Raw genomic sequence first — 25,492 nt, 5'->3', positions numbered from 1 at the left:
TGTAGAATATCAAAAGCTCAAGTATGAAAAAATCGCATTCCCATCAACTAAACAAGAAAAGAGCAAGCAACATTATTATTCAAGAAAAATAAAGGAAATGATACGTTTATTACACCAGGCCAACCACGACAATTAGTAAGAAACCTTAGCTTTCCAAGCCCCTATAGCATATTCACTTTTGAAAAATAGCCCCATGTGTGTCATTTCATATATTTTATCATGGACTCAAGGTGGTTTAACATGAAGCCAAAATGTTTTAAACAAGGTGATACTTCCACCAAAACTCTTTGGCTTATATTGGTATTATATGTGGAAAGAATTATACCTGGCATGTATTCCTACACAATACTGCATACTGTAACTTGCTCAAGGTTGCTTCAGAAGATGGGGTACTGAAGCAGAGATTGTTATGCAGTTATCCTGTTGGGGATTCCAGTGAATGAACTGCAGGAAGACCCAGCCTAGCTAATATGATGTCTCTTTGAATGTATTCTACTTGGTACACTCTGTAGATTGTTCTATAACAAACAAATTGACAGCCCACATACAGAGAGTACTCTACATCATGGTAAATGTCAAAATATAGAGAACATACAAGGCCCCCACAATAAAAGAAAGAGGAAATGATTTTTGTGGAAATAAATAACAGCTGTGTAATAAAAAAGGTGGGATAAGAGGAGGGAGAAGCAAGACAAAGAGAAGGGATAAAAGAATGGGAGAAAAGACAGAGCGAGAGAGGTATGTCCAATGTCTCTAGAGCTAACTGGCCCCTGTGGGGCACCTTGCTGCCCCCTCTTTGGCAAGGAAATCAGCTATCTGGTTGGCCTTCCTCCACAAGTTAGTGAAGCTGACTGGCAGGTTCCTGCATAGGAAAATATATGGTCAAATAAAGGAACGAGTATCCATGGCCATTGGGCGCTCTTGGAGGTCAATAGGATACTATTGCTCGAGTCCCCCTCAACTATAAGATTATTGCCGTCGATTCAAGTTTGGAAGGTCCTTTAAGTCCTTTCAATGCACAATCATCTCGGTCATTGTTGAGTCAAAAGTGCCAATGCAACCTGAGAAGGGAAAAATAATGTTTCCCTGGGGACCTCTAAGAATACCCCAATAACCAGCAATGCTAGGTTGTCCAAGGGAACAACTATCTAAGTCTGAGGGAATCAAGTACTGGGAATCTCCGAACACTTGACCTAGTAATCACCATTGGCCGGTATGTGAGGATGAACCTTCTAGTTAGTTATGAATCCGAAATTGACAACGTGTGGAAACCTTTCTACCGTTTTGCCTAAATGATGGTAGCTTTAATGCAATCTTGGATGGTTTTACGGTTGGATGACTTCCCCACTCTAGGATTGCGCTCCAGCAATCTAGGATAGGAATCTCCTTGGGATCTTGATCCCCACTTTTAAGGTATCATGCCTAGCTACTCGAAGGGGCAAGAAAAAGCCAAGACGATGATTCATTTGGATCTTATCTGCATTCATATTCTCTCTATAATGGTTTTGGAAGCCACAAAGTGTAAAAATGTACATAAAGTATCATGCTATGCCCGTGGATGTTTTAAAGTATGAAATTGTAAATTGAGCTCATTTTTATAAATAAATTTCACCTCCTTTGTATTGTTATCAGTTATCTGGATATGCCTCATCATAATAGTTTTTATTGTATTTTTTGAGATTATTGTTTTATATACTATACCTAATAGGAATATAAGAATATTACCTTTAATTAATTACTATTAAATTGCTACATAATTATTTTTTATTGCCCATTTTTACTGCCCTTCTTTTATTGTATTTTATTGGATTACAGGAATTTAAAATAAAAGATAATCAAGTTTTTTACGTTCTTCATTTATTAATTAAAAAATTGTATGGAATGCTCTCCCTACCTAGTGAGCTTCTTGCATGTGTCGATCTGTCACTGCCACTCTTGCTCCCACCCATGCTCCTGCTCCTTCTCCCGCTCCCAAGCAACTATGGCACAACCAATGACATGAACTGGTTGTGCAAATATATGATTCCTCGACACGTGAAAAGCACAAACATGCGAACACATAAACATTACATTATATTTTCAATGGTTTCAGTTATGGAATCCAAGATAATGGAACTGAGCAAGACATTAAAAGATGAAAGCCAACAAATGTCCCATCTATACGCATTTCTGTGGGACATTATGAAGTCTACCAAGGGGGGTCCCTTGGTTCAAAGACAGGTAACAAACTGTACATATAGCACTTCATCCATTTGTGACCTAGGAGAAGTACCAACATGTCTTTAGAGAGGCAATATGATGGTGGACAATTGAGCAAGGAAGGAGAAAGTCTTTGCAAAACCTATTTGACTTTCTGTTCCTTTACCCTAACCCCTTCTCTCTTTCACCCTTCTCAAAACCTCTTTGCCTTTCTGTTCCTTTACCCTAACCCTTCGCTCTTTCACCCTTCTTCTCTTTCGTACGGCACGTTCTTCTGTCTTCTCCATCATTGGCCCTATATGACTGCATTTGCCTGCACTTATGAGTACAACTTGACATATACATCATTCTCAAATATTATAGGGCTACGATGCCCAGGCATAGATTTAGTTATGAACATGGATATGGAGACTCATGAGACAACTCCTTATAACTTGAAATCCAAGACAAGCAGACAGGTATGAGTATCCCATTTAACACATTGATAAATGTTTCATAGAACGTACAATACATAAATATATGCATTTACCATCTCTATTCATACAAATATAAACTTGGGGAAGGCATGCAAATGCCCCTGAGCTAATTTATACCATTAGCTCATGGGCCAAAATCTCCCAACATAACCTATCTTGTTTATATATATATATATATATATATATATATATATATATATATATACCCCAATTAATTGGGAAAAGGCTAAAATGATGATGATGATATATATTAACACCTAAAAAATGGATTTCTTCATGAGATAGAAATGCAGTGAATGTCAGTTATCCATTTTAGGTCTAAGCCTTTAAAGAAGTCAAAAAATCAATTTGCTTAGCTTTTAATTGCTCATCTGGTGAATGACAACACTGACACAATTTCGGGTCACCCTAAAGACTCAATCGAACACCATTTATTGTTTTCCTTAAATGGACGGCATGTATTTACCACATTTTAGCAGTATTTTTTATATTTATTTTTGTGAGCTTGTTCATTGGGATGATTATGGATCGTCTAAATATTTTGGGCTAAGACCAGAATGGAGGGAGTTGATGGCAGAAGGAGATCCAAAGAATGTTATTGCCTGGGCAAGGAAAGAAGTGAAACACCCTGGAGACTAACAAGCATTTTTTAGGAGATATTTTCAATCCTCATCAATCTATTGGTTTGTATTCATCACTCAGAGGGAGACCAATGTAATAGCAGATCATCCAGCGACATGACTGTGTCCAAAAATTCTTCCTTAGTGTCAATTTTGTGATGTCACATAGACTCAAACATAGAGTCATTTGATGAAAATGCACTTGTAGAGTACTTAAATACATTGATAGAATTTTTGCTAACTATACCAAAAAAAACTGTCATTTTCTATCTAAGTATCCTAGCAGTATCTGCTATCCACATCAGGGTCTACACGATACAGCCCCCATGTGTTAAGAATATACAAGTATTAATGGAAATGCAAGAGAGGCTACCAGGGGGCTACGCAACTTACATTGCAAAGCTAGAACCAACAAATGAGACTGCTCATGACATGAAGAGACAAGGCAGTTACCAAATTAACACAAGCCAGTGAATGAATTAACGCTCTTAGATAGAATCATCATCATAAATGAAGATCAAATTCTCAGTAAATGTGGTATAAGATCTGTTCAGAAATCAGAATAGATACTCGTCTCCAAGTGAAGATAAACGTTTTTTCAAGGCAAAGGCACCAAAGCGAGAATCCTTTTTAGAACAATCCATGTATGAAGCTCCGCAACCTGTATCTTCTTCAAGCCGTGCAAACATCTGACATATGCGATCTATATATCCTCTTACTTCTGAGCTCGTTTTCCTTCGTCCTCTTCAACCCCTCTCACCTCGGAAAGAGGAAGGCCCTCCCCCTGACTTGCACCTTGCTCTTTCTAGACGAGCAGTATGAACTTTAAGCATGCCAAAGGTGCCTCCCAATAATAAATGCTAGGAACTCACCTACCTCCCTCATACAACTAGTACTGGAACATAATATACGTCCTGCGAATAAATCCAATGGTCCAGCCCCCACTACTCGCACCAAAGACCAAAAGTTGGTCCCCAAGGATCCACCTGTTCAAACTAACCAAAAGATTCTAATCATACCAACTCCCAACTCCCGGGAGCCCACATAGCGAAGCCACCCCTATGAACAAGCTGCACAAACCACAATTTCCAAAACCCCAGTCCCTACCCGCAGACACACCATCTTGTCTATACCTATCTCATTTCAAACTCCTTAGGATTCAGGAAGATTTCCTTAACAAAACACTGATCTCCTGAAATAGTCATGCATTGCTTGCATCTCCCCTCCAAGGGACGAGAGTCAAGAACATTTGAAAGTGGGTTGTCTATACTAGGAACTTAGCCCAAATATCATGCCATACTCTATCCAAAAGATACACCCATCCACTTTCCCCTCCAAGGAAATCGCTGGTAGAACCATCACAAACACTACCCTTAATTTCAGAGGAGGTAAATTATCTCTCTCAGTGGACACCATCTTTTCAGCCATCATCCCTAACAGGAAAGAGTCCTCGTCCAAGACATTCCTTTGCTTGCCTGGTACTTGACAACCTTCAAAGCCATAGGAGACATTTGCGGAGGATTCATCAAACTTGATCAAAATCAATCACATGGCTTGCCACTTGGATCTGTTATCATCCTCATTTCATCCAATCCATTGCATACTTTGGTTGACCACATCACCATCCAAATTGACAAACTCTGCTACTCCATCTCCATATCCAACCTCATTGAACCACAAACCCAACCCTCCACTCTCATGGACCACCAACCTCCAACTACAGACCACTGCACAGCAACAGCGCTCCCAACAATGATCCAGGGACCACATAAAACGTAGAGGGGGATGGCAATTGGTGGTCTGCAAATGCCATCCAAGGAAACGACATAGCAAAAAGCACGAACCAACAGAATCATCAGGCCTCAATGCATTGCTCCCCCCCAAACAAAGAAAAAAACAAATTGCAGACCTTGCCACATGTCTCCCACCACGCCACGAACCGTAGCCGCCAACCCAAGAAAAGAAACAAGCCCTATGCTCGACCAACAGAACACAACAAGCCCTAGATTCAACCCTAACCCCCACTATAACATCCCCCACCCAAACCTCAATCCCAAACCCAGATGAAACCTCCTTAAAAGCCCCCATTAATGAGACAAGCCCTGCCACACCTGCACGAATCCCTAATCCAACCACCTTACCCACAACTCTCACCCCCAACCTCTTGTAGTCACCTAGTGCTGGCACCATACCTCCATCAACCTTACACCATACTTCCAAAATGATGTTTATTACCCTCATCATTATCATTATCATCACCCAAATGATTTACATGAATCATGTTCATCCATTATTATCCATCAAGGGCCATACCTTCAGTAAGATCAAAAGTCACCACATTTTTCTCACTACTTCTATCCATAACCTTTGGAGCCTTCCCCTTGCCCTTTTACAGCCTTCCACTTGAACTGGATCGCACCTCCTAATGGGTGTTATATTAGGTCTTCGCTGCACATGGCCAGCTATCTAAGTTTACCTTCCCTCATCTTATCGCATATTGAAGACACACCTAAGTTCCCATGTATATATTCATTCGGAATTCGATCCATTCTTGTCTTGCCACTCGTCTATCTCAAAGTCCTCGTATCATCTATGCTCTTCCTATAGATATGTTGTTTCTTGACCGCCCAACATTTCGCCCCAAAAAGCATGGCTAATGTTCCAACCGTCCTATAGAATTTCCCCTTCAATCTCAATGGTATGCGGCAATCACATAAAAGGTTAGACGCACATATCCACTTCACCCACCCAGCTCTAATTCTATGTGCGAGATCAATTTCAATCTCTTTTAGGTATTTCTTGACCATGGAAGAAGTTAGTCCCCATCAACCCCTAGTTGACACTTACCTCCCTCTTCCACGACCCTCTTTCCTTGCACCAACACTTAAGCTTCCCCTCATGATGACCAGCCTTCCTCATCCCCTGAATTGATACTCAATTCCACTCATGATGACCAGCCTTCCACGATCACATCACCATTGCCTTTCTCTGAAAAGTTGCCTCTCGCGCCCTTCGACCTGTCAATCAATTGCCACCTCGAGTCTCCAACCCCATGCTCCCCCACTGATCCCCTTTTGCTCTAATAGGTGCAAAGTGTATATTGGCTCCCAGGAAAATCGTTTTGTTTTTTTATTTCAAGATGTACTTTACGAGGTCCATCTTTTCAAAAGCATTTACTTTTTGTGGGGCCACACGGCGCAAAACTTGAAGTCACAAACTGGTCCTGAATCAAGAATCCCCTGGTCTGGAATTCGTACTTCATAACTGGCCTATCAAAAGAAAAAAGAAAAAGAAAAAACTAGTTCAGAACTTGGAGTTCTGAACCACATTTTTTCAGAAAGAAAAAGTGCTTCGGAACTAAGTTCCAATTCGCATATTTAACCCCAAAAAAAAAGGTTCAAAACATTAAGTTATGTACCAAAAAAAAAAAAGTTATGTACCAAGATCTAAGCCAGGTAAGGGTACATACTGGTTCGATCTTGGAGTTCTGATGTTGGGAAAAAATAAAAAAGGGTAAAAAATTAACATGCGTGTGAAATAGAAATAATTGGAGACATTTTTTTAATACCACAAAATTAAAGGGATATTTGTGTTATTTTCCCTTATGTCAACAAGAAAGTAGTTAAATTACTCAGTCATACATAGAATCTTGACTCATGACAACTTACAAATCAACTTCTCCCTACATAATAGCACTCTGCCATGGCCAGAGCCAAGCCCACATAAAGGAGGGTTGTGTTAGGTAGGGCAGCCAGTGCAAAAGTTTGCCACATCTTTTCATGAATCCTGAAGTGGAACAAGATTCATGTAGCTGACCCCAAATAGTTGGGATAAGGCTCGGATGATGATGATACTAGCAATTTTCATAGGTCATTTCATTTTTAACATTTTCCTTTATTTTTAGCTTTTTTCACTTTAAAACTTCTTATAGAGCCATCCCAAGCAGCAAAAGTTGAAGATGCTTCCCATCCACAAAAAAATCAAAAGAAGTTATAAGAATGGAATAACATTGGTTTCAAACTATTTTAAATCTTATTATCAGAACTTCGATATCATCATCATCATCACCATTTATCATCATCATCCAAGACTTATCCCAACTATTTGGGGTCAGTTACATGAATCATGTTACATCATTCGCTCTATCAAGGGCTATACCCTCAATAAGACCATAACTCATCATATCCTTTCTCACTACTTCCACCCATGACCTTTGGGGCCTTCCCCTAGCCCTTTCAGAGCCTTTCATTTCAACAAAATCACCTCTCCTAACTAATGATGTTCTAGGTTGACGTTGCACATCAACAAACCACCTAAGTCAAATTTCCCTCATTTTATCTAGGGCTACCCCAAAGTTCTCTCGAATGTATTCATTCAAATTCTATTTTTCCTTGTCTTGCCACTCATCCATCTCAATATCCTCATCTCAGCTAGACTCATGTTAATCAAAACCGATAATACTGAAGATATAAAATAAAGGAAAAAGAAGAGCACAACATATTTCATTCTAGCTGGATGCCACTGACATGACTGCAAGCAGACAAACAGAAAGTATTTATGGAGCAACTCGCAAACATTTGCATATTTACATCTTCTCCTACCCCCCCCCCCCCCCCCCCAACCCCCCTTTCCCACTCGCACTTTCCTTCCCCCAACATGCATAAACAAGAGTTTGTGCATATGCACAAACCTTAAAGAGGGGAAAAAGCTCCCTAAGTTTTTGATAGAAAAGCCTTTAAAAAAAAATTCAGGTGGAAGCAGACAATGTTCCAGAATTGTTCATGGATCATTCTACCAAAGACCATGTACAATGATTTTATTTAAATAAGTATTTCAACCAGGATTAAGCAATTGCCGTATAATAGCAGTTCAGCAATATGAACAAAATATAACCTTACAAATGCATTCAATTTTTTTTTTTTTTAAACCTAAACTGGTGGCATTTATGTTATTCATCAACCGCAGATACCAAAAATTGTAACCCACATTTTGAATTTCAATCTTGTTAGTCCAAACATTACTAAAAGACTAACCCATACAACAATGACAACTGTAAGCACTCGAATTAGCACAACAGGTAGAGAGAATAATTGCCTTTCCCGAAGAGATACCACAAAAGCGACCATGTAGCAGCTTCATCAAGAAGAATTTGAGCTTTTCGCTTCATTAATTTATCTTCCACAATCCGATGCCTCCCTGTAGCCCCATCTCTGCACATCACATGAAAAGGAGAAGGATTTAGTTTTGTGTTACATATTTGTTTACCATGATCTAAGAATCATGAATCCGAAATGCGACCTACATGCAAATGACTTCATATCCAATCTCAGACATCCACAAGACTATCCGAATGCATTTATAAGGGAAAACTTCAAAGAAACAATGCCATCTTTGACAGAATAATTAACTGAATTCAAAGTTCACTTTCAATATAAAATATACATGCCACACACTAAATACTGATAAGTATGACATCTCATATCCTTACATGTCTGACAGCATATTGAGTTACTCAAAGGGAAAATAAGAAATCAAGAACTAGACAACATGGTTTTTTCTGAATTGTATAATAAAATATTTGCGTTTCATATCAGGGGAAAAACAAGTCCTGTGATAGTGACATAGGAATTATGCTTTTTTTGGATTGTGTCATACAATATGTTACCTAACACAGTTTCTAATATAACTTACTAATGCCACAACAGAGTATTTTCCAAAATATTTTTATAAAAATTTACTCCAAAATGGAGAAATCGGAAATAACACACAGTTAACAGCACAAATCACAAGAAAATTTATATAATTTGGGTTTGAGGAAGAGTTCGGCGCTCTCAAGCATCCAGTCATTTACATCTACCCATGTTTTGGCAAGTAGAAAACCCCTAATTGGATGGTAAAAGTCACTACAAAAATTTGACGAATATCCAAAAAAAGGAATTAGGGGAAAGTGACATGGCAGAGTGATGGAGGGAAAAATAGCTCTTTGTTTTTTTTTTATTCAATTTCAAAGGATGTATGTTACAGTTTCAGTTAGGGTTTATTTCTAGGAGTTTTTAGTTTTTTAGGAATTGTTGGTTTTTTAATGTTTTTTTCTATTTATTTTATGAGTATTGTTCATAGGGGTAAAACTGTAATTATGAAATTTAAGTTTAAGTTAGTATATATAGGTCATTTTAATCATTGTATGGACATGTAATGTATTTGAACATTGAATTACAATATATAAAAGGTGTGTGGGGCCTTGAGAGGATCAATTGCACATGATTTTTTGAAATTAAAAGAGAGAAAAGCTTAGGCTTTTTGGAACCCTAACTTGGGGTATGGAGAAGAAACCCTAGGTTTCTTTGAGTTATACTTGTGTTTAGCTTTGTTTCTTGCTGATTTTCTATGTTTCTTCAAATTCTCCTGCTTCACAAAGTGTATGATTCCTTTTGCCTCGAGAGATGATGATCAAGGGGGCCACGTTTGAGCTTGGATTTCGATCTTCTTCTTGGTCAAATTGAAGTCTCGAGGTCTAAAATTTCGGAGTAAGACATTGTACTAGCTCTCATGTCTCAACTCCCTTCTAATTTCTTAGGATTCTCTCTCATTTTGGGACTTTCTCCCTCTTCTTTCTCAGCTTTCTGCTGTTCTCTTGCTCTCCAAGGCTCTAGGTGTTGTTCTCTTTTAGAATTTTAGAAATGATCAAGACCCCCTCCTCCAAATGGCCAGTGCATGGGACATTTATAGCCAAAGAGGGGTGGAATAGGGTTAGTTCCTACCTAAGATGTGATGGGAAAGTTTGGAATGAAATGTGGGTAGATTGCCCAAGATATCACATGGGTCAGTTGGTGTTTCGAACCACCGGTGGCATTACAAGGGAGTGTCATATATTTGGGGTAGCTCTGTCCCCAATTTGATATATTTACGTGGTGTGCCAAATTTCCCTTGGTGGGATGATGATGCATTAAGTTGGGTCTTGGTGACTTGATTCCCAATTAAAACACCCCAAAATGATGGCATTTTGGTTTTACCAGGATCAACTGCTCATGAGCTATTCATATGCACACAATCTATTTGCAACCTGAGAATTGTGGCTCAAACCGCACCTTTATATTGATTTAATTTGTTGGAACTCTTGACTGGATTTGAAGTGCACGAGAAAGGATAATTCTCCCTCAAATTTCTGAAAGAAGTGGCTATGTGGAATTCAAGGCCATAAAATTAAAAATTTTGTCTTTTTCTTTTATTAATGAATATAATTCCACTTATAAGTGCCATGATGTCCTACTGCAAATAAGAAAACAAACCCTAAATACAACCTAGGAACTTTTCTTTTACTGTCAAATGGAATAGACATATTCCAAGAATGGAAAACAAGCTTCCATTAACAATTTATGTACAAATAATGTTCCTGAAAATTCAGAATAAATAAGCAAATATGACTGAAAAACAAAATAACAGCCGGGAAGACTTACTCGAGAATGCCTATGGTCAACCCTACAGGACTTAACACACCCCACACCCGATTTTCCGACAGCTAGCGGACTCAAATCCTATTGGCCTTGGTGAATTTTCTGAGCTGGGAATCTTTAGGAATACCTCACAAAGTAGGGTTTTAGGAGAGCATGAGACAACTAGGTTTTCAAAAGACCCTTTTTAATTCTTTGGGGCATGCTGCTTTGTGGCACCTCCCCTTAACTAAACCTACTGCTAGGCATGCCTCACTCTTAAACCCTAACTGCAGTTGGGTGTGCCACCCCTAAAGCCTTATGGGGGTGGCGTGTCACTTAGAGAGAGAGAGAGAGAGGGCGTGGAGGAGAGAGAAAATAGAGAGCCATACTACAGATTGATGTGCAGAGAATTAGGGGGGTCCCCTCCTTATATAGGCCTCAAGGCCCACCCTAGGTATGCCTAACCAATCATGACTCACCATGGCCAATGGGAATTTAAGAAATCTATGAGTTCAGAGAAATAAATTTGAACCATCTATTTCATATATCAACCATTATGATTTAGGGAGGAATATTAAGAACCCCTGAATCTGTGATCCATATCTACTTCTAGTCAAACTAGGATAAGACCAATCTTAAAAGAACTCTTTAGAACTTCTTTATCTCTTTTAAAGTTGTAGAAGTCAAAAATAAATATATGGTATGGGCCACCATGGGCTCCACGCCCCATCCATGTGGGTACTAGCACATATGTGGCCTGGATCCATGGAACCCAACGTGTACTATACTACCCCTCAATGGTTCTAAAATATCTGAAACTCCCTTTTAAGGTTTTGATGACTAAAATTGATTTTAAAAATTCTAAAATTCATAGAAACATTTCTTAAATTGAAAATAAAATATCTAGAAGTTGACTAGTACCAATGGTCAAGATAAATGACTACAAGGGCACTTCACCCGACCAAGTAACCATCATTCTCAAGTATCTTCTCAAACCGACTCTACGAGACCCATGACTTACAATCTCATGCAGGGGCTCATGATTGGCTCGTCAAAGTTGGCCAATAAAAAATAGAAACCCGTAGTCCCAGCTTATAGATTACATGTCCACCCCCTTGAGAGCAAGTCAAGCACATAATACTATATTACAAGGGGGCTCTCCCTAGGCATATATACATGTATTTTTTCTCATGGTTGCTCCCCGACAATGTGGTTGTCATATGTACATGTTGTGTGAAAGTTTGTTGAAGATTTAACCCCCACTCTCACAGGTCTACATCCGCACACAGGAGACTATGAGGCTCTCCTGGCCTACAAACCATCCATGGGCATCTCTCCGACCTCAACAAGGGATGACCATCTATAATCCCTTTCCGATAGTGCCATATGCCCATGGTTAAGGCTTTGGCCATGGCCATAGACCACTCAACCCTTGGTCAATCAACCAACACACACACTCCCACTTAAGTGTATAATCCACTATATTTATATGCTCTCACAGCCTTTAATGGCTACAAATCCCCACAATTTCAGCTAAATCGACCCAAGGATGAGGGCGAAATTGAAAAAACAAGCCTCAATGGTCATGCAGTCTGCTGCAGGCAGCAGGCCCATTGCAACCCTTGATTTGATCTTTGATTTACTCGCCAATCTTGAGATAATCTCTCCCAGTATTTTTATGGGTCTGTAGGGCAACAAAAGAAGATTATTCTTCCCAAATTTCAGCTCAAAATACCCAAATACGAGGGAGAAATCAGAGAAAGAAGTTCTGGTGATCATGCAGTCTATGTGCAGGCAGCAGGCTTGTCAAATGACAGCAGCTAGCTTTAAACGACAGGCAGTGAAGGCTTCAAATAGGCGGTAATGTGGCTTCAAACAACCAGTGGTGTGGGCCTTTTGGACCTTGAACTTTGGCTCTTCGAAAAGTGCATTATATCGAGTCCAAATGAACTGAAATTTTGACAAAATGCTTATAATTCCTCAGATTACAAACCTACAAACTTCCATTAGGACTGGAGATTATCTTATGGGGTTTCTGTCATCGGGGCGGACAGGGCTCTTAGGGCTTCTCTCAGAACATCGCTTTGTCAAAAGTAGACCAAACAATGTCAGAATGACTTGAAATTAGCCACCGATTATCATGGCAACCGGAGATAATTTGTAATGACATGCCATCGATCAATGACACTTTCTGGTTTAATGACTACGGAGCTCAAGAAGGATTGCAGAGTTCGATTTCATATCCTCAAAATTCAGGTCAAATGGTGTCCAAATAGGCTGAAATTCGGAGGATTGGTTTACAATGCATTAGATTAAACTTCCACCAAATTTCACCCCATTCTGAGACAGTTGATCGAGCTTTTGACCATACTCTCAAATGACCAGCGGCGCTTTTGGGCTGTCAGAAGGTCAAAATCTTATGAAAGTTGATGGACGGGTTCCCTTGAGTATATTTTGATGATCCTCCAAGTTTCATCCCATTCTTAGACGGGGGCTCTGCCAGGTGTGTTCAAATGACCGGCACATGAACTTTTGGGCCGCTGCAAGGCCCAAGTCTTATGAAAATTGGTGGAGGAGCTTCCTTGGGCCTATTTTGATGATCCCTCAAGTTTCATCCTATTCCACAACAGTTATGCATGTGTTTGATCGGTGTCTTCAAATGACAAAAAAACATGGACTTTTAGGCCACTGGGAGGTCCAAATCTAATGAAAATTGGTGGAGGCATTCCCCTGGCCACATTTTGATGATCCTCCAAGTTTCATCCGATTCTGAGGCTGTGTCTAGGGAGTCTTTGATTGGAGTCTTCAACGCCAGTATGAACTTTTGGGCAGACGAAAGGTCCAAATTTTATCAAAGTTGGTGGAGGGGTTCCCATAGCGTATTTTGATGTGTCATTGCATTATGAGACCATTTAGGGGGTCTTCAAAGAGGCTTCACATGACAGGAGATATGCCTTAAATAGCTTGGGAAATACAGGTATCCTGGTATCCATTCTAGTGCTTTGTGTCATATTGAGGATGGGTATGGCACGCCTTGTCTTTCCCAAGGTTTTGTGCCACGTTTGGGCTGACATGTCCCTGGCTTCACCCTGGATGCCACATTGAGTTGTGTACTGTTTTAGATTATACAAAATGGATCCAAACACTTACATCTTCGACAGGCTCTTATAAATTCGTAAGTCTTTCTAAACAAGTGTCGTATATTGAAACTCATGCTTATCTGATTTCAATCTAAAAAGAGTTGCATTGAAGGGTTCTTATGTTTTCTTTGTTGGAATCATTTAGACCTTTCTGGTTGAAATTGGCACAAGCAGAAAAGATCATATGCAATAAGCTTTCGTTATTTGGTAAAGCTACGAAGTACAACCATCATGGATGAGAACAAGAGCTTCCTAGAGAAATCAATCAGCCACAACTACAGCTATTAGGGAGTTGAACTGACACAAAACAACACACAAATATATAAAGCCTGGGACATTCATACAGCCTCACGCATATACCAACAAGAGTATAGTATCACAATTAAACAATCAAATTATTCAACTACAGACTAAGATATATGAGGTTTCAATTATGCATATACACTGTAGTACAAATGATAAGATTCCACGCCATCTGACATACTTGATGAGCTCAGATACCTCTCGACATTTGTTCTCAAATTGTAAAATCAAATCGGGAAATGGAATCAATCCTGCAGTTTTCAAATTATTACAAAGAATTAGAACTATAAGCACATGCTTAATTGATCATTCTGAGACATAAATCCTCATTTTCTACCACCATAAGACCATTATTCAAGTGAGATATACCAATTTCTAAAAAATCAGTGATGTTTAGATCGAACCCTTCAGAAACAATCTCTACATAACTCAAAGTGGCAATTATTATTTCTACATCTAAAATGAAAAGTCAGTAAGACAATCAACAATTCCGAGTCAATAAATTAGGATGGCTAATCTGTATGGTGTTCTCCACTAACATTACTTGGAGAATCAAAAATTGGTAAGTGAAATCTAGGAAATTAACTTAGGCTGCATATGAAGATGGGTTATTTTGCCAAACAAAATATGATTGATCTTCTAATGGCGATCAATGTTATACCATATACTATACACATTTCCAAAGAGAAGAGGATAAGCAAAAATCCACTTTCCTCACTGTTTTACAATTAAATGAAAGGTCCCCTGGTGATCTTGTGAGATTGATAACAAAATCTCATTAATGGCCTTCAGGCTGCACCATCAAAAACAAACATTTAAATCCAGCCCTGGATAAACAAAGCTTTCGTGTAATACAGTGCAGCTCGGCAACGGGACTCGACCCCTAGGCTAGCCAAGTCACCTGGGAGAGTCCGAGTCGCCTCACCCAAGTCTTTGCTGAGTCTGCCAAAGAGTTAAAAAATCTAGAGAAATAGGAAAAAATACTTGAAAAAAGAAAAAGAAAATGATAAACATCATAAAAGGTAAACATAAGATAGGCCTTCGCAGCGGTCCCGCCCTGGAAGGGCCAAACAAAAATAAAAATAAAAATAAAAATTAAAAAATTTTAGAGACCACGGGCCTCAGCCTATTCTAGACATGGCCCTTGTCTAGGCCTGGCCTGACCTTTGGGCCATGGTGGTCAAGCCCTAGCATGGCCCTCAGGCCACATTTTGTGTCCCAGAAGCTACATTTTCAGGACAGGGCATGGCCACCCGGCAAAAATGGAAAGAAAGAAAAGAAACTGGATAAAGATCATTTTTCAGAAAAAAACAAAAATAAAAACCAGAAAATCATTAAAAATCAGGAAACCATAAAAAGTACATACAAAACTAACTGAGTCAAGTATAACTGATTTAGTCAAAGATTAAATACATTCTAATTAATTATAAGCGACTAATATATACTGCTGAGTTTGGAGGCAACTTGGGCAAGGCACCCTGTCGAGCCTGAGTGAGAACCTCATTTAGGGGGATGATTCTCAAACCAAATGACAACCTTTAAACCTAATTATTTCTACAGTCCAAGTCATAAAAATGATAAAATAAAATGAAAAGCCACCAATGATTTCATGCCTTGGAAGAAGTAACAATAAGAGTAAAAAAATACCTATATAACAAATCATCATCATCATCACCACTAAAACCTTTACCCGCCATTCTACTCTATCAAGGGTCATACCCTCAATGACGCCATTCAGGAATCATGGAAAGTTTTCGAAGAGTTTCACATTAGCTGCTACCTAACACAACACACCTCCTTTACCCGAGCTAGGGACGGGTTAAGGGAAAGTTTACGGTCCACACCCTTATTTAGACCAACCTATATAAACAGAGAACTAACAAATTTTTCAATGTTCAACTTTCAAAATAAAAGACAATAAGTTGGAAAGTTCAAATGTACTCCATGGTAGCAAATAAATTTTGGGTAGTACATCATACACATTCAAAGTTTTCAAACACAAAAAATTACAATTTAGAAAACGAGTTTAGAAAAAAAAAAATTGCAAAAAAAATCGCTTCGAGATTAATTAATGAAAAGAAAAAGTCAAAGAAGCTGTGAGAAACTCATTCACAGGCATTTTAAAATGGAGAAAAAAACAATACCATGCTTGCCCTAAACATGACACTTTATGCCTAAATGCTGGGTAAGTATAAATCATGAGATAGTTGGCTGTGCTCCTGGAGACTGCCTGACCTGGCATCATTTTAAATTCCATGCCTTCCACATGAAAATCTTTATCCATGAAAGCATCATAAAGAGATAAAAAACAATATATAATGCCATATGTAGCTAATAGGACCAAAATAAGAATCATTGGAACCAAGAACGTATATGACACTCGACAGTCACATGAAGTCTATCACCATAAAAACATGTCTTCTAATGGCCATCTTTTCCTGATTGGTATCTATAGAGACACAAACAATCCAATACTCCTAGCATAAACTGCCTTAGAGGAGAACTAATTACCAACTCACCACTTTAAAGCAGCAATAGTTAAGAAATCAGAAGCTATGCATTCCACTAAGTCAACAAAATGAGTAGGATGATAATTACCAAAATTACTATTTAGCAAGAAGAGTTTCCCATATGTGGACTAATCTGGAAACCAGGTTTGCATTTAGCAAGATTTTGTCTAGTACAAAAACATTGAATTAACCAACCATCGTACTGCAGATTAAAATAAATACAGCTGAAGCCTAAGATTGCTTCTCATCCAATTGCTTGTCGAAGGAGGCCAATAAACAATGGAACCACAGTCTTCGAATGTGGATTACAGCTGCCCCTTTAAGAGCAAGTCTAGCATGTATCACTATAATGCAAGGGGGACTCTCGATGCATATGTACAAGCATCACTCTTGAGGATTGTTTCCCGGTAATGTGTCTATCATATACACGTACGGAAGTTTGTTTACGATTTAGCCTTGCTTTCACAGGCATTCATCCACACACAAGAGACTACACATAGGGCTGAGAATTTACCCGATTTGGATCCGAAACCCAAATTTCGGACCCCATCCGGATCTGGGTATCGATCCAAATAGTAATTTGGATCGGATCTGGGTACAGGTGGATCCGATCCGGATGCGACCCAATTATTGAAATATTAAAATACATATATATAATATTTTTTGTTATATATTATTTTATATTATTTCATAGATACAAATTAATATATACTATTATTTTTGGATCTTATCGGATCCGGATACCATGTATACTTTTGAATCCAAATCCCGATCCCAGTGGATTTGGACCTGATCCGATCCATTCTCAACCCTAACTACGTAGCTCTCTTGGCCTACAAGATATCCCTTGACATCTCTCCGACCTCAACAAATCCTCTATAAGCCCTTTTCGATAGTGCCACATGCCCAAGAGTATGGGTTTTGGATATGATCAGGGTCATAGACCACCTAACCTAACACCCTTAATCAGTAAAGCAATACACTCCCACTGAAGTGTATAATCCACTATAAATATCGTTTACATGCTCTCACAACCTTTAAAGGCCACAAACCCCAACATTTTCCCCCACAATCACCAAGGTCCCAATATAGGCAAACTCAATACTCCATATTTTTTAATCACAACAAAAAACTATAAAGTAAGTATTTACATATGTGAAAAACATTAAGATGTTAAGGAAAGTACAGATAGTTGAGTCCCAATCCACGTCAAATCAAGAGAAATTAAACCTCTAAGCGGACTTGGATGGCTAGGATCATCCAGCATCTAACAACTCATCCAACTGCTTACGAAGTTTAACCAGTTTTGATGGGGCTTAAGACAAGGGGCAAAAGTTAGTGAGTATGCACACAGCTCGAGCTCACTGCAATGATCCAGTGTAGGGCGAGAATGCAAGGTCTTGGGTAAGCTTTGGGGGCATAATGTCAGTGTATTACTTCAAGAGCCACTCAATTGCACGAGGCACCACCACGCCATCCTCATTCTTTTTGGTCAAGAGAGCCACCAAGTAGGTGGTCTTCCCTTGCTTTAACCCAGTCTTCAACAGCCGCGCGAACAACATCTTTCCTTTCTTTGTGCCACCTGGACCACATAAGGGTACCTCTAATCCATAATAGTCACCACACCAAGGTGTGGCACAACTGAAGCCTTGGCCATTATTAAGAAGCCCAACCGAAGGATCACTTCAAAGTCATCTAACTGAAATGCACCCACTCCAATCTCTGACCTTAACAAACACCTCTTTGGCAATCCCCACAACTGATTAGGCCATTGAGTTCACCACCTTCATCTTGCTAGGGTCCCCAACCTGTTTGAAGCCTAGTCATGCTGCCTCCTGATCCCACACAAAGTTATGTGTGGCACCAGTGCTAACCATCACTCTCAACTCCCTACCAATTAGGGTGAGGGTGACCTCATGGACATTGGGCCACCTCTGATTGGTACTTTCTTCAACTTTTGCATAGCACACAAATGAAAAGTGGCCAATTCCACCTCTTCCTCCTTCTCAGACATAGACTAGACACCACTGAGGGCCTACCTTTGAGGGCAGTCCTTAACTCGGTGGGGGCCCTTTCAGATGAAGCAGCCCGAGAACCCCCTCTTGGCCCCTGACCTGCTAGGAGACTCCCCTCTGTGTCACCCTGTTGCTTCTTGTTTTGGATCCCCACCAGCTTTCTTCCCCCTTACCAGGAACCCTGCAACAAGGCAATAAGCGCATAGTCCAAAAGACTCTCCACATTAGCCATTCCTGCGAGGAGATCTTTTACACCCTCATGCCTCAGTCATGTTTAAGCCCATGGCTACAGTTGAATAACTTATCCACCTCTGACATAGTCTTGATTATGAGCCTCAAGCTCGAGAACTATTTCATGTACCCGGCACAGTGGCATTGTACTTGAGCTTTGGCAATACCTCACTTGCAATCCAAGTAGCATTACCTAGTGAGAAAGGATCTTAACTCACCACTGGAGGTCTTGACTCATCAAAGGTGTGTGTCCGCCACCAAAGATTGGCATCTACAATGTGGTACAAGGTGGTCACTCACAGTCACCTGGTCCGCCTTTCGAGCATGAGTAGCATTAAAAGCGCTCATATCGCAGAAAAATTATCTAACTCCTTGGCACTCCTAGCTCTGTTGAAAGGTTTAGGCTTGGGTACTTGAACTTTAGGCGACTCACATATGCTAGGAGAGTTACTCAATGCCCTCTTGACAAGGCTAAGCTCCTAAGTCAGCATCTTGAGGTTCTCCTTGAACATGTCACTTAAGAAGCAAAGTCGACCTCTAGTTCGCTCATACGGGTTTCCCAAGTGCACTAGAGTGCTCATAAGCTGCCACCATCTATATAGTTCAGTAGTGAGAGCCAAGGTGCTCACTTTTGAGGCAGAAAATCAAGCAACCATCTGGTCGAGCCATAGTCACCAGGATCTCCCAACTAAGGTGGCGATCTCGCTCCACGATCACAATTAAGTGCTCCTTTGTAGGATTTATTGGGGATCTCAATCCCTAACATAGGGATCTTATGCCACACTTGCCATATCACAAACTACACCATAATGATTGCATAAAGGATAAAGCCATAACTAGTAACTACATTGTGATGTTATAACTGCATCAATGTATGCCTCATCATAATATTAATGATTACATTTTTAAATATTTTAATAGAAGTTCTTATTGCCAAAAGATATATTGCTCATGCAGAAGCATATTGTCCATTTGCTCCCTCGGTTAAAACCTAAGTTAGGAGTATCTTTTAAACCCCAAATTTTGGGGGGTGTAACCTTTTCAACCTAGGGACACCATGTCTTAAAACCCGGTGATTTCTGAACCAGATCCCCAAACTGGATGGGGAATCAGTCAAGATCGAACCAGTTCTGAGATGGTATAGGTCCCAGCCCAATTCCCTCCCTATAAACCCCCCTTTTATATCTTTTTTGCCTTTTTTTTAGTTCATTTAATATTATTAGGCCCCCCCCGAAACTTCCCACCCCATAAACCTTTATTTTTATTTTTATTTTTTATTGACTTTTAAATATTTTCTGAGTCACTGAATCAAGCCAATCTGGATCATCGATCCAACGATACAACATGGATCAATGGGGTGAACGATCCACTTCACCGATCTAGTTTTCAAAAAACTGCTAGGGACCAACTTCAAGAAAAGCAAATTCAAATCTCACTCTATGTGCTTGAAGAAAATATCTTCCCAAGTTTGAACAAGGGCTGTCCAACCTTTAGTGGGCATTATCGAAGTGTTGAAGATCTCAAAATTCATTTTTCCTTTTGTGAAAATAATCATCTATTTATTATTAAGTGGCTCCCAAAAGATCAAATCAAAAGAATCCTCCCAAGTAGCTCTTTCGCCAGGGGGAGTTAATGTGCAATATGCTCCTGCCGGACCATGCCATATGCGCTCTTCTTTTTTAATAATTTTTTATACCCTGGGACTAATACTATTGAATGCTTGGATGCTTTAAAAATTGAAAATTTTCTATTAACAATTTATTTATCATCTAATAAATTATACGGAATGCGCTTTGGACAGCATGGTCAATCTGTCACTCCCACCCCACCCCTACTCCTACTCTCGCTCCAAGCAAATATGGGTCAAGCAAGAGTCTCTCCTCCACATGAATCATTTGATTGGTTAGTATGTGGGCCACATCTTAGAGATCGGATAAGCCTTGCTCTAATACCAACTGCCACAAGGCTATTTCTCATCTAGCCTAACTACGCGGCCCTGGCTCCTAAATTAAACTACCTAAGGGTCAGGTTCAGCCTTACTCACCCACCAGTCGCTCAAGCAAATGCACAAAAAGGTTAAGAAGGAGCATGGCTTTACTCACCCACCAGTTGCACAAGCAAATGCACAAAAGGTCAAGAAGGAGCATGGCCTTACTCACCCACCAATTGCACAAGCAAATGCACAAAAAGGTCAAGAAGGAGCATGGCCAATTTTATTACTCTGTACAATTACAAGGCACTACGCTAGGTGCCCCTCAAGGTCTAAGCATGGGGTCCATATAGACCTCAGATTATAATATTGATTTCAAATGCAAGGAAACATGTGTTAGCCAACCCCATTGCATGGCCTACCACCTGGTGGCCAGCTGCAACTAGGGTTGGCTATGCTCTAACTGCCCACATTTCTAGCCACCATGACTTAGTCCCCCATTTTGTGCCCACCGTTACACCCAAATCAGTGGCCCTCTAATGATGGTGCTACCTCCTTTTGAATTTGAATTTGGCAAGCCCCCTAGCTCGGGCACAACACCTCACATCTAGCTCTCCCTTGTGGCAGTGAGGCCTGAGCCTACACACACTAGTCTTTGCACCTGCCTTGTCCAACACAATTGGTCGGTTGGCCCAAGGCTCGTGTTTCGCCCTCATAGTGGGATGCCAGTCCATACCACAAGGCAGCACAAGGCTCTACATAACACCCACCAAGCCTCCTCCTTGGTTGTTGGTCGCACCAAGGAGAGTACACGCACCGAGCCCTCCACCAGCATGAATGCAACAAGTTGGGGGTTTTACAATAGTCCACCTCCTTCCTAGACCCATAACCTATGGTCCTACAACATTAAGCCACCCAACCCTAAATTAGCAGTTATCTCACTTGAATCCCTTTCAAATCAATTATTTACCCTTGCTGACCTGTAAGGTTTAAGCAAATTCTGATAACACCCTCTAAAACGAACCCAATAGTTCTACAAATGATACCAAATCTTATATCACCATAGCAATTTTACCTTACTTAGATCTCATATTCCCATATTTGAATTAGGAAGACATAGATATCCTCAAGACATTGCAGTCCAAAATTTTGTCATACTCCTAAACCTCCTAAGACTCCTACTTCTAGAAGGAATCCTAACGTATGCAGAATCCTAAAGTAGCTAGGAGAAGCCTCTCAATTAGGACACTAATTCCAGTTATAAACCCAACCCAACCCAACTAGGACTCCTAAACTAGCCTAACCCACTTCTTCCAAATCCATAGAAACCCGCCAAAGTTTGATACACTCATATAGGGTCCAATTGCTTTGGTCCTATATCATTGCATATATGCATTATCTATTCTAAGTTCTTAACATATGTGACCATGAATGGATGCCTAAGGTATCCACTCATTTAGCAGTCTGTATGTTCACATCCATGCAACATGCGCACATGCACATGTACGTGCACAAACACAGAGTAAGGGATTGTTCTTCATGTTCATGTAAGTCTTATGTACTGTGCAGGATAGCAGCAAGTCATGAACTCATCGCATCATGGAACCTCAAAATTGATCCACGCATCTGGTTCAACACACATTATATAAGGCACCCCAGTAATTTGGTTGAAGTTCATGAAAAAAATATCTACAAAACGATTTCCATAAGGCAAATGTAACATGCATAGAAATCTCCCAAGTCACAAAGAATATTAAAATGATTAAATGCTCAGCATGCATGTTGTCACAAGGAGGTACAAAATGAACTACTGAAGAAAATACATCAAGAAAAAATGAAAAGAACTTGAAATTTAGACCACCATGAAGAGCAGAGTCTATAAGGGATGCAAATAAGGAGAAGGTAGTCTCTCCACTGTCCGCCCACAACTCATCCTCATGCTTGAAATGTTTGAGAGGTGTTCGGGCCTGTCGGGCTGATTCAATCGTCCCATCTAGCTCATATGACCGCTGACCATCCAAAGAAGTTCTTCTCTTGGAAACATAAGATGCATCGACATCAAAATTATCAACCTCTTGTTTGATGTCTTCAAGGAAAAGAGCAGCATTAGGTAGTCCTTGAAAGTTACAGCCATCAAAAATGGGCCTGGATTCAGAAGACTTAGCCGAATTTTTGCTGGAAGATGACTGTCTTTTCCTGCAGGCACATCGAAAACTGTGATTTAAGCATTGTATGGTAAGGTAAATAAACAAAATATAGACATAAAATGCATGCCTACATAAACCCTTCATTAACTAGATAAGAAATAGTTCTGTACCAGCAATGACATGCCAATACATTTCTATGAAACAGTTTCTAGGACACACAGAATTCAAGGATAGGGCTCAAATGTGTCTATGCATCTTTCTAACAGGTGTGCAGACACAAACACATTTACTTACAAAAATATATTTATATACAAGTACACAAATACAGATAAAGATGACCAGCATGCACCAACTAGCCAAGTATCAAATTGATTTGCGTGTACTATTCCACCAAGATTTGAATGTCTTTAAGAAACTTCGAAAGATTTTTGGAGGACTTGGACAAGAATCAGGTAAGATTCAAAGGAAAAGATCGGGTTTAACATGTGTTTTCCTTTCTATTGGTTTTATGAGGGTGACTATCAAATCAGACATGGTTATGAGAATGGTCACTTGTGATTAGAGATTAATCGTAATTCCTTCCCTCTAAAGCAAGTGACCAGTCAACAAAAAGGTTGATCGACTTTACCACTTTTGTGATACAATAGCTAGACACCAATTCGGACTAAATATCCAAAAAGAGAATTAAAAATTCACTGCTTCAATGAAATAAAGAGTAAATAATCATCAGGCAATTAATCAATCAGGTCATCTCTCTCGAGGATACAGAAACCCAATTGGCATCATACGTAAAGCGATCAAAGAGACAAACACAAATGAAAAAATACATGACAAAGTCGGATCAATAATTTCCCAGGGCATGCTTTGCTTGATACAAGTATAATCTTCAAAATGACAAGCACAACATAGATAAAGACTAATGGAAATTCACATCTAATACTAGTTTTAAGAAAAATGAATTTCGTATCCAATACCCCATACTTTAAGCTTTAAACTTTTAAGGATTAGGATTTTCCAGCACTCTCAATGTTTAAGTATGTAAATGTGTATCACTTTAACACGAAGCCATTATAACTAACAAGAAAAGGCGGAAAATAATTAGCTAAAAATGTGTTACCCATAACGACGAAACTGCTCTCTGCTTTGACGAACTTGCTCATCAGAATCTGAAATGACGCTCTCCATCTCGAGGTCCATATCTTTTATGTGTTTCTTCTACTTCAAAGCCCCAATTCCCTACTGGTTCTTCTGCTCCGGCTAATAATAAATGTTACATGTGGAAAAAAAAAATGAATGTCAAGAAACCCCACTTCAAGAGCTAGGCCTAGTCGTTCTTCAATCATTCCCTTCCAACAAAAACCTATAAATGGTGAACATGGAAAATGAAGTATGTCAAACCACAGATTCAGAGCTCGAAGTTTGCTTTTGAAGCGCAAAATCGGAGAAAATGACCATTAACTTCTCCATCGAAAACTAAAAGAAAATGTTGCAGACAGAAGAAAGGAATGCTAACTGCGACGATTAACACATCCAAAGGAACAACTTACAAAGTAATCATACTCTGAAACCCTAAACTTACGGGAAAGCGATTGTGCCGACGTAGGGCATACATTACCGCTATGGAAATGAGGAGGTGATCTATTTCTTTTTGTTATTTGTTTTTTCTTTTTTTTTCTTTTCTTCCCTCCTTTTTACAGCTCCGCTTCAAAACCCCCACCAAAGGCCCTGCCTTAAACCTTCAAAACCGGTTCGGGCGGTGAACCGGTTCCGAAGGTGAATTCCGTGACCACACCAAGCGCCGAGCACATAGTTATTAAGATCGGATCGAATCGGTGATCTGACTAATTTGACTACTTGCCGGTGTTTTGATTGGTTCAATCTAGAGTAAAAAATTGAATTCGATCAAAAGCAATAAGAGTCAATGTTCGGTCAGGTTTGGCCAGTCTAACATGTTAGTTTTGATCGATTCGACTAGCCAAGCAAAATAGGCAACCGCATTTAATACATTCTATATTTTTAAATATTATTCGTATTATTTTACTAATATTTTTTAAGGACAATGGTTTGATAGGGCCGCAGCCCTATCAAAAATAAAGCCTTACGTAATGATTCATCAAAAATTGTAATTCAAGCATGGGAAAACATTTGCATCTATCATCACAACTTGAACATTATGATTGTAAAAATAATTAGGATTTCAAATTCTAAAAAATTATAGTATATTTAACAAATTATCTAGACTTGTCTATTTCGTCCTAAAAATAAGTGTTCAATGATGTTAGTCCCAATAATGAAAATTAATAAACAAATAAATAAATAATCAACTTACTCGGATCTGTCTTTAAATCACACAAGAGACTTAAGATTCCATACCAAAACCTATAGACCAAGCCATCAGGTAAAAACTACATTGAGAATCTTCTTGGTAAATCTTCTTCACTTCGTTTCTATCATTCTCTATTTTACTTGAGGGGTTAACCTCTTTTAT

The 25,492-nt window shown here is 39.4% G+C and overlaps 1 protein-coding gene across 20 annotated transcripts in view; it reads right to left on the bottom strand.

Moving 5' to 3' along the window:
• LOC18433750 (nuclear pore complex protein) overlaps positions 1 to 24,699 on the bottom strand; it is a 72,703-nt gene extending 48,004 nt beyond the window's left edge. For 2 of the 20 annotated variants that reach the window (XR_016046097.1, XM_020666849.2), the window contains exons 1-5: positions 24,552 to 24,667; positions 24,122 to 24,364; positions 22,719 to 23,053; positions 14,353 to 14,422; positions 8,390 to 8,505 (exon numbers count right to left, since the gene is read on the bottom strand). Coding sequence is in view for 17 of the 20 variants with exons in the window: in XM_020666849.2 (XP_020522508.2) it covers positions 8,390 to 8,505; positions 14,353 to 14,422; positions 22,719 to 23,053; positions 24,122 to 24,201 (601 nt within the window). In the remaining 3 variants the exon portion in view is untranslated. Of the gene's footprint in view, positions 1 to 1,894; positions 2,552 to 8,389; positions 8,506 to 14,311; positions 14,423 to 22,718; positions 23,054 to 24,121 lie in introns of those variants that run through there. The other 18 variants (XM_088854098.1, XM_088854104.1, XM_088854099.1 and 15 more) reach the window with 16 other exon arrangements.
• Positions 24,700 to 25,492: the final 793 nt, after the last annotated feature.

This window comes from Amborella trichopoda, chromosome 12 (assembly GCF_054954075.1).
Source record: "Amborella trichopoda isolate Santa Cruz 75 chromosome 12, AtrichopodaSantaCruz75HAP2 v2.0, whole genome shotgun sequence".
NCBI lineage: Eukaryota > Viridiplantae > Streptophyta > Magnoliopsida > Amborellales > Amborellaceae > Amborella > Amborella trichopoda.
Note: the sequence above shows the minus strand (reverse complement) of the source record. Positions and strands in the feature narration are given on the sequence as shown.